The 17,046-nt window shown below is 68.1% G+C and overlaps 4 protein-coding genes across 4 annotated transcripts; 1 reads left to right on the forward strand and 3 right to left on the reverse strand.

The window, feature by feature from the left end:
* Positions 1-14: 14 nt before the first annotated feature.
* Positions 15-3,372, reverse strand: RRP8 (ribosomal RNA processing 8). Its single transcript, XM_050332217.1, is given in 10 exon segments — positions 15-206; positions 845-941; positions 1,043-1,149; positions 1,348-1,425; positions 1,464-1,912; positions 1,991-2,138; positions 2,141-2,153; positions 2,230-2,294; positions 2,357-2,684; positions 3,368-3,372. Coding segments are annotated over 10 exon segments (1,401 nt in total). The 3' UTR covers positions 15-95.
* Positions 3,373-3,952: 580 nt separating this feature from the next.
* Positions 3,953-8,139, forward strand: ILK (integrin linked kinase). The gene is made up of 12 exons (XM_050332849.1): positions 3,953-4,041; positions 5,051-5,216; positions 5,507-5,602; positions 5,689-5,785; positions 5,876-5,959; positions 6,066-6,151; positions 6,386-6,495; positions 6,745-6,872; positions 6,965-7,086; positions 7,164-7,263; positions 7,339-7,469; positions 7,704-8,139. The coding sequence occupies exons 1-12, from the start codon at positions 3,953-3,955 to the stop codon at positions 7,851-7,853; spliced, it is 1,359 nt and encodes a 452-aa protein (XP_050188806.1). The 3' UTR covers positions 7,854-8,139.
* Positions 8,140-8,666: 527 nt separating this feature from the next.
* Positions 8,667-9,866, reverse strand: TAF10 (TATA-box binding protein associated factor 10). Its single transcript, XM_050332897.1, has 4 exons — positions 9,688-9,866; positions 9,530-9,594; positions 9,326-9,440; positions 8,667-8,832 (listed from the first exon to the last, which is right to left on the reverse strand). Exons 1-4 carry the CDS (start codon positions 9,796-9,798, stop codon positions 8,743-8,745), a joined length of 381 nt encoding a protein of 126 aa, XP_050188854.1. The 5' UTR covers positions 9,799-9,866; the 3' UTR covers positions 8,667-8,742.
* Positions 9,867-10,385: 519 nt separating this feature from the next.
* Positions 10,386-15,980, reverse strand: TPP1 (tripeptidyl peptidase 1). Its single transcript, XM_050332827.1, has 13 exons — positions 15,947-15,980; positions 15,360-15,455; positions 15,152-15,291; positions 14,928-15,078; positions 14,718-14,839; positions 14,224-14,405; positions 13,815-14,013; positions 12,487-12,675; positions 12,289-12,361; positions 11,917-12,037; positions 11,581-11,739; positions 11,379-11,516; positions 10,386-10,932 (listed from the first exon to the last, which is right to left on the reverse strand). The coding sequence occupies exons 1-13, from the start codon at positions 15,955-15,957 to the stop codon at positions 10,792-10,794; spliced, it is 1,722 nt and encodes a 573-aa protein (XP_050188784.1). The 5' UTR covers positions 15,958-15,980; the 3' UTR covers positions 10,386-10,791.
* Between the last annotated feature and the right edge of the window lie 1,066 nt (positions 15,981-17,046).

The raw sequence follows: 17,046 nt of genomic DNA on the forward strand, positions 1-17,046 counted from the left end.
CGCAGACGCACGCAGAGCGGAAACAGCGGCTTTATTGGTGGTGACCGCGCGGGGGGCGGGGCCAGCGCGGGGGCGGGGCCAGCCCCCCTTCCCCGTCACCGCCGCTTGTACAGGCAGGGCCGCAGCCGCAGCCCCGGGGCGGGGCCCGCCCGGCACGGGCCCGTCTTGGCGAACTCCAGCACGTAGAAGTAGGAGCTGGAGAGGTCCTGGGGGCACGGGGATAGCCGGCTCCATCACCAGCATCCCACGGTCACCGGGAACCCCAGCACTCGCAAGCGCCAGCACCACCCACCACCAGCACGCCACCCCAGCGAGCCTCATGTTCCCCCTGCGTGCCCCGGGCCCTCCTCCATCCAGCCTCTGTGTGCCCCCAGTGCCCCAGATGCCACCCCAGACCCTGACCCCAATATACCTCCCAACCTCTGTACCTCCATCATCAACCCCCAAACCACAATCCTTCCAGGGCCCTGGAACCCTTGACACGCTCCAGGCTCCACCACACCCAGGCCTCACACCACAGCCCAACTGGGCCCCAGGTCTCCCCCTACCAGACCCCAGCAGCCCCTTCCCTGCATGCCTCGAGTGCCCCGACCCCTGGTTGCCCCTCTCCCCAACACCCCCACACTACACCCCCATGACTGCCCAGTCCCTCAAACCTCTGACCAGACCCCCATCTCTGTGGGCACTGGGTTCCCCCCCCAACACCCATGTGATTTCACCACCCCAAGGGCCTGATCCCCCTCCCCGGCAAGAGGCTGGGCCCCAGCACAGCTTCCCCACAGGCTTCTTCCCGGGCTCCCCAGTGCACCCTCAGTGCCCAACACAGGCACACCCAGGGACGCACCTTGGAGACTGTCCTGAAGCCCAGATGTCCCATGGCCTTCAGGAAGGCATGGATGTTCTCGAAGCGGCTGGCCACCTCGGCCACCATCAGGGTCCCCCTGTGGTCACTCCAGTTCTTAGCGGGGCACCCAGGCATCCCCGGGGCACAGGCAGTGCCTCTGCCCACCCCAACCTCCACTGCCCCCCAGTCCCTGCCTACCCCAACTTGAGCACGCGGTTGGCCTCCCCCAGGATCTCCTGCAGGTTGGTGCCCATCAGCGCCAGGCAGAACACAGCCACGTCCACCGACTCGTCCGCCAGGGGCACCTGCCAACCCGGGACAGCCCAGAGGAGGAGGGTGGTAATGGGGCTGGGCAGCCCCACCGGGCTCCCCAGGCTTGTGGGTTCAGCTGAGCCCCGTCTCTGGCTGCCCGAGGCAGAGACGCACAGGACCCTCGGCGTCACTGTCCCCTCCCCGCAGCCTGCCCGGGGCCACCCGCCCCCGCCCCGGAGGTGCCCCGTTACCTCGGCCATATCGCAGACAGTGACCCGCGGGCTCAGCGGCACCAGGTCGAAGCAGTGCACCCGATTCCTGACGCCGGCCTGGGGGGGGGAACGGAGTCAAGGCGGCCCGGCCCGGCGTCCCCCCGGTGCGATCCCCGGTCCATCCCCAGCACAATCCCGGTCCTCGCTCACCGGCGGCGCAGGTAGCGCACGATGCGCTGCACGGGCCGCTCGGGCCAGCCCCGCACTTGGCGCTCAAAGCCGCGGTGGTACAGGTGGAAGGCGGCGGGGTCCGCGCGGAAGAGCCGCGCTGCGTCCCGGCTGCTGCCGGTGTAGAGCTGCTGGTTCAGGTACCGGAACCGGGCGCCGAGCAGCCGCTCCTCCATCCGCGCGCGGAGCGCGGCCGAGCGGTCGGAGCGGGGCTCTGGGGACGCCTCCTGGGGGCCCGGTGGCTCCGGGGGCCCCGGTCCCGAGCCCCGCTCCCCGCTCGGCCCCGCCGCCGCCTCCTGCTGCTGCCGCCGCTGCTTCTTCTGCCGGTTCCGCCGCTGCCTCCGGCTCAGCTCCGCTGGCGGCTCGGCCGGGCCGTCTGCGGGCACCGACAGGGCGGGTGAGGGCGCGGCGGCGGCTCCCGGTTGCCCGCGGGGCCCCGGAGCCGCCCCGGTACCTGTGTCCGGGCGCTGCCCGTTCTCCCGGGGCTCGCCGGGGCCGGACGGGCGTTCGCCCGCCGCAGCCCGAGGCACGCCGGCCTTCCTCCGCCCCCGGGGCCGCTTCCGCGCTGCCTCGCCGTCCAGGCCGGTCCCCGGCAGCCGCTTCCCCGCCGCGGGGCCCTGCGGAGGGCGGGGGCCGGTCACTTCCCCGAGCCCGGGACCGGCGCGGCCCGCCGCCTCCGCGCCACCCGCTTACCGGCCGGCCCGGGCCCTCGGGGGCGCCGCGGGGCACCGGCTCCGCCGCGCCGTGCCAGTCCTCCTCTGCAAACATGGCGCGGGGACCCCGGCCTGGCCCGGCCCCGCGCGGGCCCCTCCGCCGGTACCGGACACACGTGCGCCCGCCCAGCGGCAACGCGCCCACAGCGCCCCCTCGCGGCCCGGAGGACCGGCGGCCCCGGTGCGGGGGCGGGGCCGCGCACGCCCCGCCCCAGCCGGTTGACCGCGCCCCGCCCCGGTGACCGCGCCCCGCCCGTGGCCCCGCCCCGGTGCCGTGTGGCGGAGCCGTGTCCGGTGAGGGTTCCGGCCGCCAGGGGGTGCCGTGCCGGGCGGAGCCGCCGCAGCCGCCGCCCTGCGGAGCCCGGGACGCGCACCGGTAACGGCGGCACGCACCGCCACCGCACCGCGGGGCAGGCCGCGGGACGGGCGAGGGGGCTGCAGGAAGGGGTGGGGACACAGGGGAGGGACTGGGAGGACCGCAGGGAGGGCAGAGTGAGGCCCTGGCAGCTGGTTTGGGGTCACCCGGGGGCACGGGGGGGGCACAAGGTCCCCACATCTCGTCCGCCGCGGGGCGGTGGGTCCGGTCCCGGGGTTCGTCGGGGCGGAGGTGGGCACCTGGCGATCCCGGCTGGGCTGGGGCGGGGGGTCCTGGCGGCCCTCCGGGACCAGGCGGGGGCCGGTGGGTGACGGGAGGGTGCAGCAGGGGACACGGCGGGGTGTCCCCACGGCGGTGACAGCAGGATGGGGAACCACAGGGCCGGGACCAGTGTGGGGCGTCCTGGGGTGCCCCCAAGTGGGTGGGGGATAAATCTCGTCTGGGGCTGTGGGTGCTCCAGAGCCGGGACAGGGCTGGTGCTGCCAGGACGTGCCAGGGCCATTCTGGGGCCTGAGAGACCCCAGCGAGGGTCCGGGGCTTTGCATCCCACACCCCTGGAGCCGCCTGGGCCAGGGGGTGCAGGCAGGGCCCTGGAGGGCTGCTGCCAGGTGCTGGCAGCAGGCAGGGGTCCTGTCGTGGCTGGGTGGGCACTGGGCCCTGAGGCAGCAGGTTTGAGCCCCCACAGGTGAACGTTGGGCACATCGTTCACAGTCTGTCCTTGTCCCCACATTGTGAGACTCACCCCATGTCCCGGCTGGATGCCACAGAGCCTGGGCAGGGCATCCCACGCTCACAGCTGGGGCCTCAGGGAGACAGCAGGAGGGAGCTCTGTGCCTGGCTACAAGCTGCAGTGTCCATGGATCCAAGGGAAGCGCATGGTGCTTTGGGGTCCTGGTTCCTGAGCATGGTGCTGTGCCAGACCCAGCCAAGAGGGTCAGGAGGGTAATGAACTGCAGGATCCTGTGCTGGGGATGCTGAACTCCCTCAGCCCTGCTCCCCCCCAATCTGTGGGATCCCATGCTGGGGATGCTGAGCTCCCCCAGCCCTGCTCCCCCCAGAGCTGGGGGTAAAGGGCCAGCTGTTCCCGGTGATAAGCTCGGGGGTGCCAGTCTGGCTTCCTGCAGGCAGCCACTGCCCCGCTGGAGTCACCCAGGAACTTCCCCTCAGCCGCTGCTCCGGCTCCATCCCAGCCCTCGGCCTCCCACAGGGCTGTGGGAAGGGCTGGGAGGGGACAAGGAGGGGGCTGGGAGCTCCTGCCCTTGCTGCCCCAGGGGTGAGTGGGATCGGGGTCCCCACGTCCTTCCCCCCCTTCCCTCCCACAGCCGCCATGGATGACATCTTCACGCAGTGCCGGGAGGGCAACGCGGTGGCTGTGCGGCTGTGGCTGGACAACACCGAGAACGACCTCAACCAGGGGTGAGCGGGGCCAGGCTGGGCGGGGGGGCTGTGCCGGGGGATTTGCACTGGGCTCCGTGTCCCGGGCAGGCGGTGGGATGCAGCTCCTCCCCGCCAGAGGAAGTTACCGCATCGCTGAGGCACGAGGCCGAACATCCTCCGGCCACTTCCTTGCGGCCATGGCCACGGCGGGGGCTTGGCTGGGCTGGGGAAGCTTCCCTGTCCCCGCGGTGCCACTGTCTGGTGACTGTGTCCCCGTTCTCTCTCCGGGGAGACCACGGCAGCTGTGCGGGCACACGGCTGGGTCTGACAGGAGGGCCGGGACCACTGGGGCCAGGGGCTGCGTGGGGTGCCCTGTGTGCCTGGGTCTCTGCTCCACACAGCTCATTCCAGGGGTCCCACTGGACTGTGGAGCCCACAGCCATTCAGAAGCCGTGTTCAGGCCAGGCACAGGGCTTGGAGCAGCCGCCCATGGCACGTGCAGCTGGCACAGCCCAGCCTCACACCCTAACCCTGGCCAGGCCATGGCTGCAGCATTCTGGACGCACTCTGGACAAGGGGCCTCCCCAGGCTGTGCCTCCCCGTCCCTCCTGGGGTTCCAGGCACATGGAGCTCTCCCAGTCCCACAGATGGTGTCCAAGGGACAGGGCCATTCTGTGCCAGGTACCCCCTGGCTGTGGGGCCACGGTGAGGGTGGATGGGGTCTGCTGTGCCAGGGGGATGGAGGAAGCCTGGGCTGGAGGGGAGTTGGGGCTGTGGCAGCCCCCCTGCCAGTCCCTGATCTCCATTTAAGGCCCGGCTGCCGCCTCCTCCCTTACTTGGCCATGGAGCAGGGGGACAGGGAGGGGATCCAGCTGTGATTCAGCCCTGGAGGAGACGGGATTTGGCTGGTGCTGCCGGGGCCCTGGTGGGGATGGGAGGGAGTGGGATGGATGCTCAGCCCGGCCCTGTGGACAGTGTTTGGTGGGCAATGCCCACTGTGCCCAGGCTGGGGGGCCACAGCTGAGCAGGGCCCCCCACCGCCCCACAGGGATGACCACGGGTTCAGCCCCCTTCACTGGGCCTGCCGTGAGGGCCGCTCCAACGTGGTGGACATGCTTATCATGCGGGGGGCTCGCATCAATGTCATGAACCGGGGGGACGACACCCCGCTGCACCTGGCCGCCAGCCATGGCCACCGCGACATCGTGCAGAAGGTACCTGTGCCTCGTGCCAGCACCTGCCCTTCCCCACCCCCCGGGAAGCCCACCGCCCCACCCACACAGTGCTCACTCCCCTCGTCAGCTGGCAATGCCCACAGTGCCTCTGAGCGGCCCCCCTCCGACCCCCTCTGAATCCCTATGAGCCCCACACCAGCTCTGCCCCCTCCCTACAGCTCCCAGTGTGCTGCTCCTGCCTCCCCCAGGACAAGGCTCAGGGAGGACTGGGACAGTGCTGGGCTCATGGGGACGGTATTAGGCTCATAGGGACTGTCCCTTGTCCTCAGCTGATGCAGTTCAAGGCGGACATCAATGCAGTGAACGAGCATGGGAACACACCACTGCACTACGCCTGTTTCTGGGGACACGAGCAGGTGGCCGAGGTGAGCGGGAGCACCTGGATGGGCAGGAGGGATAGGAGGGGAGGGGGGAGATCACAAACCACAGACTTCGCTCTCTGCTCGCTCAGGACCTGGTGGGCAGCGGGGCCCTGGTCAGCATTGCTAACAAATATGGCGAGACCCCCACAGACAAGGCCAAGACACCGCTGCGGGAGGTCCTGAAAGGTATGAGGGCCCTGTAGGGCCCCACACCTGCCCAGCTACAACAGGCTCCGGGTGCCACCGGGTGCCACCCTCCTCCTTGTCCCTCCGCAGAGCGCGCCGAGAAGCTTGGCCAGAGCCTCACCAAGATCCCCTACAAGGACACGTTCTGGAAGGGCACAACCCGCACCCGGCCCAGTAAGGACTGGGGGTCCTTTGGCAGGGGGTCATGGCTCCCCCATGCCCTGCCAATGCTGGACCCTGTGTCTGGCAGCTGTGGGCATCCATCCCCCTTCTCCTGCAGGAAATGGGACCCTGAACAAACTTGCTGGGATCGACTTCAAACAGCTGAACCTGAGTCAGAAGCTCAACGAGAACCAGTCAGGAGAGGTGGGTCCCTCCTACCCCCAGACAAGCCTGTACAGATGCCCCATGTCCTGGCCCCGCCAGGCATGGCTGGTCCAGGGTCCCACAGCTGGGTGCAGGGCAGGGCTCCTGCCTGGCTCATTGTGGACCCTCAGTCCTGTGGGCTCCAGAGGAGTCCCCCCAGCCCCAGGCAGGCGCCTGGGGGGTGCTGGGAACCTCTTGCCCCTCTCACAGTGCCCATGCCCTGCCCCCCTGCAGCTGTGGAAGGGTCGCTGGCAGGGCAATGACATCATCATCAAAATGTTGAAAATCCGGGACTGGACGACGCGGAAGAGCCGGGACTTCAACGAGGAGTACCCGAAGCTGCGGTGAGTGCCCCACCTTCCTGGGGCCACCACCAGCACTTGCTTGGGGCCACCCACCCCAGCATCTGACCAGGGCCATACCAGCTCTCAGGGTGTGCGACAGGTGGGACCTGCCCTGCTCCGCAGGGCCAGGAATGCTCCAGAGCGGTGCCCAAGGACTGGGAGGCCCTGGGGGATGGCAGGGAACAGCTAAGGGGGTGCAGGCAGCTCGTCCCCTCCTCCCCATTCTCAGGGCTGTCATTTCTCTTGCAGGATCTTCTCCCACCCCAACGTGCTGCCGGTGCTGGGTGCCTGCCAGGCCCCCCCGGCCCCCCATCCCATCATCATCAGCCACTGGATGCCCTATGGCTCCCTGTACAACGTCCTGCATGAAGGGACCAGTGAGTGCTGGGGGAAAGCACATTTGGGGATGGCAGAGCCCTCTCCAGCTGCAGCCCTAGGGTAGGCTCACTCCCTGTCACCCCCTTCCCAGATTTTGTGGTGGACCAGATGCAGGCAGTGAAGTTCGCCTTCGACATTGCGCGGGGCATGGCCTTCCTGCACACACTGGAACCCCTCATCCCACGGCACCATCTCAACAGCCGCAGTGTCATGGTGAGTGGGGGGCCCAGACCCCCTCCCAGATCAGGGGGGCTCCCCCGGGGCTCCTGCCGACTGCCCACTCTCCCCAGATCGACGAGGACATGACGGCGCGGATCAGCATGGCCGATGTCAAGTTCTCTTTCCAGTGCCCAGGGCGGATGTACGCCCCAGCTTGGGTGGCCCCTGAAGGTGAGTGCCCCTTTCCCAGCCCTACAGCCTGTCCCCGCTTAGCCCCAGCCCCGCTCACCCCCTGCCACCCCCCAGCTCTGCAGAAGAAGCCGGAGGAGATCAACCGGCGCTCGGCCGACATGTGGAGCTTCGCGGTGCTGCTGTGGGAGCTGGTGACACGGGAGGTGCCCTTTGCTGACCTGTCCAACATGGAGATTGGCATGAAGGTGAGGGGCTAGAGGGGAAGGGTGTGATTTAAGTCAAGTAAGGCGAAGATATTCTTCCCTGTGAAGGTGGTTATGTCCTGGCACAGGTTGCCCAAAGAAGCTGTGGCTGCCTCATCCCTGAAGTGTCCAAAGCCTGATTTGAAGGGGCTTGGAGCCACCTGAGCAGGTGGAAGGTGTCCCTGTCTGTGAGGGCAGGGCTCAGATCCTGACTCCAGCCCCTTTCCCTGCTCACAGGTGGCACTCGAAGGGCTCCGTCCCACCATTCCTCCTGGCATCTCCCCCCACATCTGCAAGCTGATGAAGATCTGCATGAATGAGGACCCAGCCAAGCGCCCCAAGTTTGACATGATAGTGCCCATCCTGGAAAAGATGCAGGAGAAGTAGCGGGGAGGTGCCTCCCCCTGCCATGCTGCCTTGCACCCCCCACCACCCCCAAGTGCCTTTAACCCCAGAGCCAGGGGGAGCAGGGGACAACCCTCACCCTGAGCCAGCCACGAACACACGGTACAGATGGCACTGCCTCCGCTGCGGGACCCAGCCCCCAGGGCTGGGGGGGCAGGCCGGGGGGTTGCCCGTGGCGCCCAGCACTGCTCCTGCTTTGCGCTTCACCGGACGCTTCCCTACAGCGTTGGCATGGCCACTGGCCCCCAAATAAACGTTTGGTATGGAACCTTTGGCTGCTGGAGTGCAGGGAGGGGCTGCCCTTGAGTCTGCAAAGCCCTGGGCACAAATCGGCACTCACAGCCAAACCCTGCTGCCCAGTGCAGGTAGGTGGGTTCAGAACCCCCTCAGGAGGTGCCCAGTGCAGGTGGGGGGTTCAGAACCCCCTCAGGAGGTGCCCAGTGCAGGTGGGTGGGTTCAGAACCCCCTCAGGAGGTGCCTGGTGCAGAGGTAGGTGGGCTCAGGACCCCCTCAGCAGGTGCCCAGCACAAGGCCTGGCATGGAGTGGGGGATGATGTGCGTTCAGGGTCCCCTCCCCAGCTCCATCGCCAGTGCTGCCAGTGCAGCCCCCAGGCATTCCCCATTGGGAACAGTTTGGGAAAGAGAAGAGTGCTGGGCAGTCCTGCCTCCCCCTGCCCCACTCTGCTCCTGGGGGAGGGCTGAGCCCCCCAGGACTGGCAGAAGGGGGTGAGCCCGACAGCCCCCCGTGGGGGAGGCCAGGGCCAGCATTTGTGGGTGCAGGCACAGGAGCCAGGCTGCCTTCCCACAAAACCCTCTTGGGTGTTTAATGGCACCAACACAGCCTCTACAAACTGCCTGAGCCCCCCGGGCCCTACGTGAAGTAATGTGGCTTCTTCACGTTGATGCCGTACTCGGCCAGCGCTGGTGTCAGGTCCTCCATGGTCAGAGTGTATTTCTTGTCCTGGGGGACACAGGGCACATCATCATGGCAGGGACAGCCGGCACGGGGACCCCCATATGGCATAGGGACAGGGGTATTCCCCTTCCAGAGGAGCTGCCAGAGCTCTGGGACCTCCTCCAGTGCAAGGACAGCGGGCCTGCTCCCAGAAGAGCTGCTGGGCAGTGCTGGGATGTTCCCAGCTCCCCACATTCCATCACTCCATGTCCTCAGCTGTCCGTAGACCCCAAGCAATAAGTGCCATTGCCCTTGTAGGACCTCAAGCTCCCAGTGTGGCATTGCAAGGGTCCCCACTAACGCTGTTTTGGCCCCTCCCCAGACTTGGAGCTGCCAGGGGAGCAGCTGCTCCCACACTCTGGAGGGGGACCAAACCGTGTCCCCACCAGCCCCTCCCCACCCACAGGGATCCCCCAAGAGTGCAGCAGAGTTGGGGTTCCTGCTCCCCACATCCCGGGCTCAGCCCCAACCCGAAGAGGGGGTTCCCCGGTGCCCCCACCTTGCTCTTGCTGCGGGAGCTGCCCGAGGCTGTGCCCTTCATCTTGCAGTGTTGCAGGGCGTCGTTGGCGATGTCAGAGATGAACTTCTGCGCTGCCAGTGAGATCAGGCGGATGCTGCGGGGCAGGGGCCGCATCGGCAAGGGGCCGGGGGGTTAACCCTAACCGCGGGTCCCACTGCCGCCCCCTGCCCTGCTGCCACTTACATGCGGGGGTCCGAGGCCTCGAACCCCGCCCGGTTCAGGTAATACCCCGTCACGGCGTCTGGTATCTGGGGAGGAAAGAGCTGGAACAGCTCCACGGCCCCGTGGGAGCTGCCCCGTGTCCCGTCCCGTCCCCCCGGAGCCGCCCCACGCGCCAGTACCGTGGGCGTGTAGTCCTCCAGCTGCATCAGGAAGTCCACGAGCGGCGTGGTGGACACCACGGGCTTCACGTCGCCGTTGGCCGCGGGCGGGACGTACACGCCGTTGGACATGGCCCCGTCCGGGGGAGCGGCCACGGCCGCGGACACCGGCACTGCGGGACAGCGCGGTCAGCCCCGGCAACGCCGCGCCCCGCGGACATCAGCCCCGACCGACCCCAGGCCCCGCCGGCCCCCGACTCACCGGCCCCCTCCCGCCGGCCGCGCCGCCTTCGGCACCCCGCGCCGCCCCAGCCCCCCGCCCGGCGCCGCCCCGGGCGCCGGCGCCGCCCGCAGCGGCCGGGCTGGGCTTGCTGCCCTCAGCGGGCACGGGCGGGGCCGCCGCGGCGGGCGCGGGTCGGCATCGGCGCTGCCGCCATGGCCCCGGCTCCGCTCGGCGCCTGCGCGCGCCCGCCCGCGCCATTGGCCGCGCCGCCGCCCCGCCCCCTCCCCGTGCCGCGGGGCTGGCCCCAGCGCCCCGCGCGCCTCCTGGCGGCGCCGCCGGCACACACAGAGGCGGGAAGGGCGGGGCCACGCGTTTATTGCCCGGCCCGCTTTATTGCCCGCCCCCGGTTTATTGCCCGCCCGCGCTTTGTTGTCCGGCCCGCTTTATTGCCCGCCCCCTTTGTTGCCCGCCCCCGGTTTATTGCCCGCCCACGCTTTATTGCCCGGCCCCGCTTTATTGCCCGGCCACGGTTTATTGCCCAGCCCCGCTTTATTGCCCGCCCCCGGTCCACAGCGCCAGTGACCCGCTGTCCCAGCGCCCGTGTCCCGATCCCACTGTCCCAGCGCCGGTGTCCCGATCCCGCTGTCCTCGTGCTGGTGTCCTGATCCCACTGCCCTGCTGTCCCAGTCCCACTGTGCCAGTGTCCCGCTGTCCCAGTCCCAGTGTCCCGCTATCCCAGTCCCAGTGTCCTGATCCCGCTGTCCTGGTGTCCTGCTATCCCAGTCCCAGTGTCCCAGTCCCCGTGTCCCAATCCCAGTGTCCCAGTCCCGTGTCCCAATCCCGGTGTCCCACTGTCCCAGTCCCCGTGTCCCAATCCCAGTGTCCCAGTCACAGTGTCCCGGTCAGTGCAGCAGCAGCGCCCGCAGCAGGCTCGGGAAGTTGGGAGTGCCCCAGCCGGTGACAGGGTCCCAGGCGGGGCTGGCACAGAAGCCCTGGCCCTGCACAGTGCCGTCCAGGCAGGACAAGTGGCAGCCCTGGGTGACCTGCAGGGATTGGTCTCAGCGCAGGGGCATACGGACTCCCTGGGGCACAGGGACCCCATGAAATCCAGCACAGAGACCCATCCAACACTCCCTATGGCACAGGCCGCCCCTCCCCAGGGTCTCCTCAGGGAACAGCACCCCTCAAATAGTCACAGCCACACAAGGGGACCTGCCCCATGAAGCTCAAGGGAGGCCCATGGGGACCCTCCCCGGACACCCTTCCCAAAGGAAGGCCATAGGGACTCTCCTGCATCCCAGCAGGTCACTTCTGGCCCTGCCCCAAGCAGGGCTCTGGGAGAAAGAGGCCCAGGACAGACCCCCAGCCCCCAGGACAGTCTCTTGGGGCACCCATGGCCCCCCAGCCCCCAGGATGGTGTGCCCAGCCCAGCCCAGCCCAGCCCCTTGGGACATCCATGACCCCCCAGCCTGTCCCCTGCCCTGCTCACATCATAGAAGGCAGTGCTGAGACCCCGCTCCTGCAGCTGGTAGAGCGCAGGGTTGAGGAAGCCAAGGGGTGCCAGCCCCCGCTGCAGTCGCCGGTCGTTGATCAGTGCCACCATGCCCGCCACCACCGGTGTGGATGCCTGCGGAACAGCACGCTCAGCCCGCGGCCCCCGGCCTGCAGGGTGGCGGGGGACGGGCTCTTACCGAGGTCCCCGACACCCAGGGCAGCGGGATGCGGTTCGTCACCACCCAGTAGTTGTCGGAGAGCGCGGCCAGGTCGGGGTACGCGCGGCCACTGTTGTTATAGTATGAGCTGGGCGGCAGCTTCGAGGCCGAGCGCAGGAAACGCCCGACGGCAGCAGCCTGGGGACAGCGCAGCCTGTCAGCACCCAACCACAGCCCTTGTCCCCCATCATGGCCTTCATCCCCTACCACAGCCCACTGTCATGCACACCACAGCCCGTGGTCACCCCCAAGTCCGTTATCCCCCACCAGGCCCCCCGCATCCCCAGACAGCCCAGCCGTGCAGGTGACTCTCACCTGATACCCAGGCATGGGAAAGATGTTGCTGAAACCGCCCCCACTGATGTAATCCGTCACCTCCTCCGTCACCAGAAACGGGTTCTTGAAGGACGTGCCGCCCACAGTGGTGACATATGGGCTGAGGAGACAGAGGGGCACCATGGGTGGCCACATGGCTGCCTGGGCCTCAGCAGCCCCCTGTGACTCTCCCGCTACCACAACCTTGCCCCGCAATCCCAACATCCCCCAGGAGTTGCAGAGGTCCCAGACCTGGGGTCTGCAAATGTCCCCAGGCCCTGGTGGGGACCCTCAGGTGATCCCCGGGAGGCTCAAACCCCACAGGGACTGAGGCCACCACTGTCCCTGCACCCAGCTCCCTCCCTCACCCACCTGGAGGCCGGGAAGCTGGGCCGGAATGTGTGGTTCCCACTGTGCACCCGCCGGCACCCAGCGCCATCATCACCTGCCGACACACAGACGAAGAAGGGACAGGTGACCGTGGTGCCCCAGCCACCCCTCAGCCTGAGATCCCCAGAGGGACTCCTGCAGCCATGCTCAGCACTAAGGCCATGCCGGGCTCGGTCGCACCTGAGGCGAACAGGATGGTGAGGCCACGCGCTGCCGCCTTCATGAATTCAGTGTTGACGCGCTCCATGTAGGCGAGGGACAGGCTGTCCTCGTCGTCCCCGTAGCTGACCGAGTGCACCCATGGCACCGCCGACATATTGCTGAGCAGCAGCAGCCAGGCCAGGAAGGGCTCCTGGCTCTCATGCCGTCCTGTGAGGACAGCAAGGCAGGGACACAGGGACAGTTACCCTGACACCAGGGGTGGGGGACAGTGCAGTGGGCCCTGTCTCAGCAGCACTGCCAGCACCGGGGGCTGAAACCCCCCAACTCCTGCCTATAGGGCACAAACTCACAGCACAGCCAGCCTGGAGCTCCATGAGCTCATCCTGGGGCCAGTCATGGTGGATGGCATCAGGCTCCAGCTTGACCCACAGGGTTGCCGAGGGTCTCCCTGAACCCCAGGGCAGGGGCCTACACGCCCCCTTCTCTGAGCCTCTGTCACAGGGTTGCAGCCACCTGGCCAGGTCTGGATCCAGCAGGGCCTCGGCCCCTCCCGTGGCAGTGTGTCCCAGTGCAGTGATGCACATACCACCTCCACACATTCCACCTGCACATGCCCGGGTCCCTCCCTGCCCGCCAGCCCTCTCCATCCAGAGGGGAGCAGAGGCCCAGCCACCCCCACTCACTCTCGATCACCCGCTTCACTGTCCCCACGCCCTTCCCACAGCAGTAATTGCGTGGGGGCAGCAGGAGGGATAGTGCCAGGCTGCTGTCACTGTCAGGAACAGGGACAGTGTCCCTGGGGCACTTGCCTCCTGCTCAGCCAGTTCCTGATCTGGGACAGGGACACTGCCCCCAGCACTGTGCCCTGTTTGTGTTTGTGTAGGCTGTTTGGCAATTTGTTTTCCCAAATTCCCTCACTCTCCCTGCTCCACTGGGAGACTCATGGGCAAGAGCTCAGCTCCATCCCCAGCGAGGCCAGGAAATCCTATGGCTGTGCCCTCTTCCACAGGAGTGAAGCGGGGCAATTGCTCTGCATGGTGCTGGTGAGGAAACAGCTGCTCCGGGATACTCTGGATGCTGAAGGTTCACACAGTTCAAAGCCAATACACAAATCAAGGATGATTCCCCTAGAAGCTGGGAATCCAGTGTCAGCTCCGACTTCGGGGAGCAGCTGGGAAGGCACCTGGGGCTGTACTGCAACCAGGTGTATCTGCACAGCCCTGATGCTCTTCTCTCGCCCCTCTGGGTTCTCTCCTCACCCCTCTGGGTGTTCTGTCCCCTGCCTTGGGGCTCTCCTCTTGCCCCTCCAGGCATTCTCCCACCCCTCAGGGCTCCCCCCCCCGTACCTGCATTGCTGAAGACCCAGGTGGAAACATTGGCACCCGTGCTCATGATGTACTCCACGTCCAGGCTGGCCTCCAGCCCGGCCTTGCCATGGCCCTGGCGCCCCACCACGCGGTCCACCTGCGTGCGGTGGGCGAAGCTGCTGCCGAAGAGCTGCATGAACTCAGCCAGGTCAGCCTGGTGGAAGTACTGCTCCAGGAACTGCACAATGTGAAGGAACAGGCTGTTTGGTCTTGAAAAATATGGTAAGATTTGGATCCTGACTTAGAAAGTTGCCCAGTACAAGTCTATGCTACACCAGGTACTCCCAGCAGCTGCCGAGGGACCTCCAGCTGTCTCAGGACCCCCGAGCAGCACCAATCCACAGGACTGCCCCAGCCCACGGACCTCCAATCTGGGCAGCTCTGTTACCTGTGCACAAGCCTGGCTGTTGTTGGGCAGGAGCCCCACGTCCCCCCCTGTCATGTTGTATCTCTGGCGCAGGATGGCCGGTGTCACACCCAGGTGGAACAGTGCTCCCGCCGACCCCACGTACTTCCTGGTCTCGGCTCTGCTGACCATGCGCTCCACGGGGAACCGATGCATCCCACCCACTGCAGTGGGACCAGAGGGACCGTCAGGGCACAGAGCCCAAGGAGGGCAGGACACAATCCCTAGGCTCCCCCACCACCTTCCACAGGCCCTGGGCTCCCCCGCCACCATACCCGTGTCCACACAGGCTGGCCAGGAGCAGGTCTCGGGGAGCCCAGCCCTGCAGCCCCAGCCCTGAGAACCCCCTCGCGTGGGTTCCAGTGGCCATCCCATGCAGGGGGCAAGGGCTGCTGAGCTATGGCTGTGGAGAGGCTGAGGGAGCTCCTGGGGGCTGGGGCTGCACCACAGCCTCATCTCCCACAAGCGGAACATACCAAAGTCCAGGTGCTCTGCCAGCTCCGCGGGAACAGTGTAGGGCAGTGGGGACCGCACCAGGCTGCGTTGGCCCTGCACGTACCGGTGGAACTCGGCCCCAGGGAGCAGGAGCTCAGCCATGCTGCAACACAGGGCCAGTCACCACGGGACGGGACACAGGGCCAGCCACCACAGGACCACCAGAGCAGGTCCAAGCCCTCGGCGCTCACCTCGCAGGCAGCTGACACTCCAGGAAGTCGAGGGTGGTGACACTATGGCAGTCCTCCACTCCATGGCCTTGCAGCCACTTCAGCACTGTCATCAGCGTGACTGGGGATGGCTGCACCAAGTCCCGGACCTGCTCCAGGGACAGGTATTGCCCTGGGAGGCACAGAGGGCTCAGACCCCCACAAAGGCCCGGGGGACCTGGGGGGCTCAGGCACGTGGCTGTTACCGTATTGAGGGGACCGGGGGTCCGAGACGGCCTCGACGAGGCGGGCGAGGTGGGCGATGCCACGTTGACGCAGGGCGAAGGTCAGCTGCACCGGCTGTCCGGGGTCCACGCGGCCGGCGTGGGCCCAACCAGGGGGCACGCTGAGGGGGGGACGGTGAGCGAGGGCGGCGACGGCGCCCCGTCCCGTCCCATCTCATCCCACACCTACCGAAACGGCTGGTCCCGCTCCAGCTTCAGCGCCAGCCCCGCGGCACAGCTCCAGGCGGCCGCACACAGCACCAGCACAGCGGGGATCCCCCGACACCTGCAACGGGCTCAGGGGAGCGCGGGCACCGACACGGCCCCGGGAAACCGGGACGGACCAGGCACTGACTGACCCCCGAGAACCCGTCACCGGGGAGCCCCCCTCCTGAGCCCTCCGAGCCCCCCTGACCGGAGAGCCCCCTCCCTGAGCCCTCCGAGCCCCCCTGCCGGAGAGCCCGTCTGACCCCCATAACCCTGGGGCTGGGGAGCCCCGTCTGAACCCCCCGAGTCCCAACACCGGGGAGCCCGTCTGAACCCCATAACCCTGGGGCTGGGGAGCCCCGTCTGAACCCCCCGAGTCCCAACACCGGGGAGCCCGTCTGAACCCCCGCTCTCCATTCCTCCCTTCACCGGGGAGCCCCGTTTGACTGCCCAAGTCCCCGTCACCGCCAGCACCGAGGAGCCCCGCCTGACCCTCCCCGGGGCCCATTCCTCCCACCACCGGAGAGCCCCGTCGGAACCCCCGGCCCGGGGCACCCCCGCTCCCGTTACCCCCGCGCCATCCCGGTCACGTGAGAGCGCGTGATTCCCGACCACGTGGGGACACCAAAACAGCGCTCACGTGACCAGCCTGTCACGTGGTGGGCGGGCCGGGAGCACCGGGATGGGGATCCGGGATCCAGGCACAAAGCTCCAGGCCCTGCACCAGCCCATCCTCCTGGCCGCTTGCCAGCGTGCCCCGGGCACGGTCCCGACGGAGAGGCCCCCCCCTCACCGGCGGCCTGGAGAGGAGGCCCGGCCGCGGCACCGGCCCCTGTTCCCATCCCTCTCCCGGGCGCCTCCCGGGGTGAGGCGCAGCCGTTCCCACGGCGGGACGGGGAATGCGGCCCGGGGTCCGTGTCGGGGTTCAGGGCTGGTGGGGGCGCAGAGGTCCTGTGCGGGCGGAGCCCGGGCTGGGCAGCGGCAGTGGCCGGGCACGGCCCGCGGGGCAGCGGGAGCCGAGGCCGCACACGGCGTGTCCGGGCGCCACGGGCCCCCAGCTGCCCTGCACCCCGTGGGCACGGGGGCGCGGTGCTCCCGGGGCTCGGTCAATCGGGGGCGCGGGGCTGGGAGGCCAGGGGAGCAGTGCTCGTGCTCCTGCTCGGCCGGGAGCTGCAGGACGGCAGCTGGGCCACACGCCGCACTCCGCCTCTCCGGCAGTTCCTAGCTGTGTTCCCGTTTCTGCCGAGCCGAGTCCAGGCCAGGAAGAGACGGACAATGGGAAAACCGCCTGCCTGGCCCCGGCTGCCCCGCGCCAGGGGTGTCCGCCTCCCTACTCCCGCCGACCCGGCCCCATCCCAGCCGCAGGGCGGGACTGGCAGCTCTGGCTCTGGCCGGGGCTGCACCCCCCGTGTCCAGCTGGTCCCTGCTTGGAGGCGGACTCTAAGTGGGATGGGATTTGCAGGAGATCATGTCTCGGACCCGTCTGGCCGGCCGGGATTAGGGCGCCCAGACAGAGCTAATTACGCTAACGAGCATCTGCTGCCGGTCTGGAGCCCGGAGGGGCCAGGGAGCCCCGGTGTCCCGCGGAGCCTTGGCTGGAGCCTCGTTCGCCCCGGCACGCTCGTATGCTGTTCCCGCAGACGGGGCCAGGTGTGTCCCTGCTCTGGGCA

The sequence above is a fragment of the Myiozetetes cayanensis genome, unplaced genomic scaffold, assembly GCF_022539395.1.
Source record: "Myiozetetes cayanensis isolate MyiCay16 unplaced genomic scaffold, myiCay2020 scf5-8, whole genome shotgun sequence".
Taxonomy (NCBI): Eukaryota; Metazoa; Chordata; class Aves; order Passeriformes; family Tyrannidae; genus Myiozetetes; species Myiozetetes cayanensis.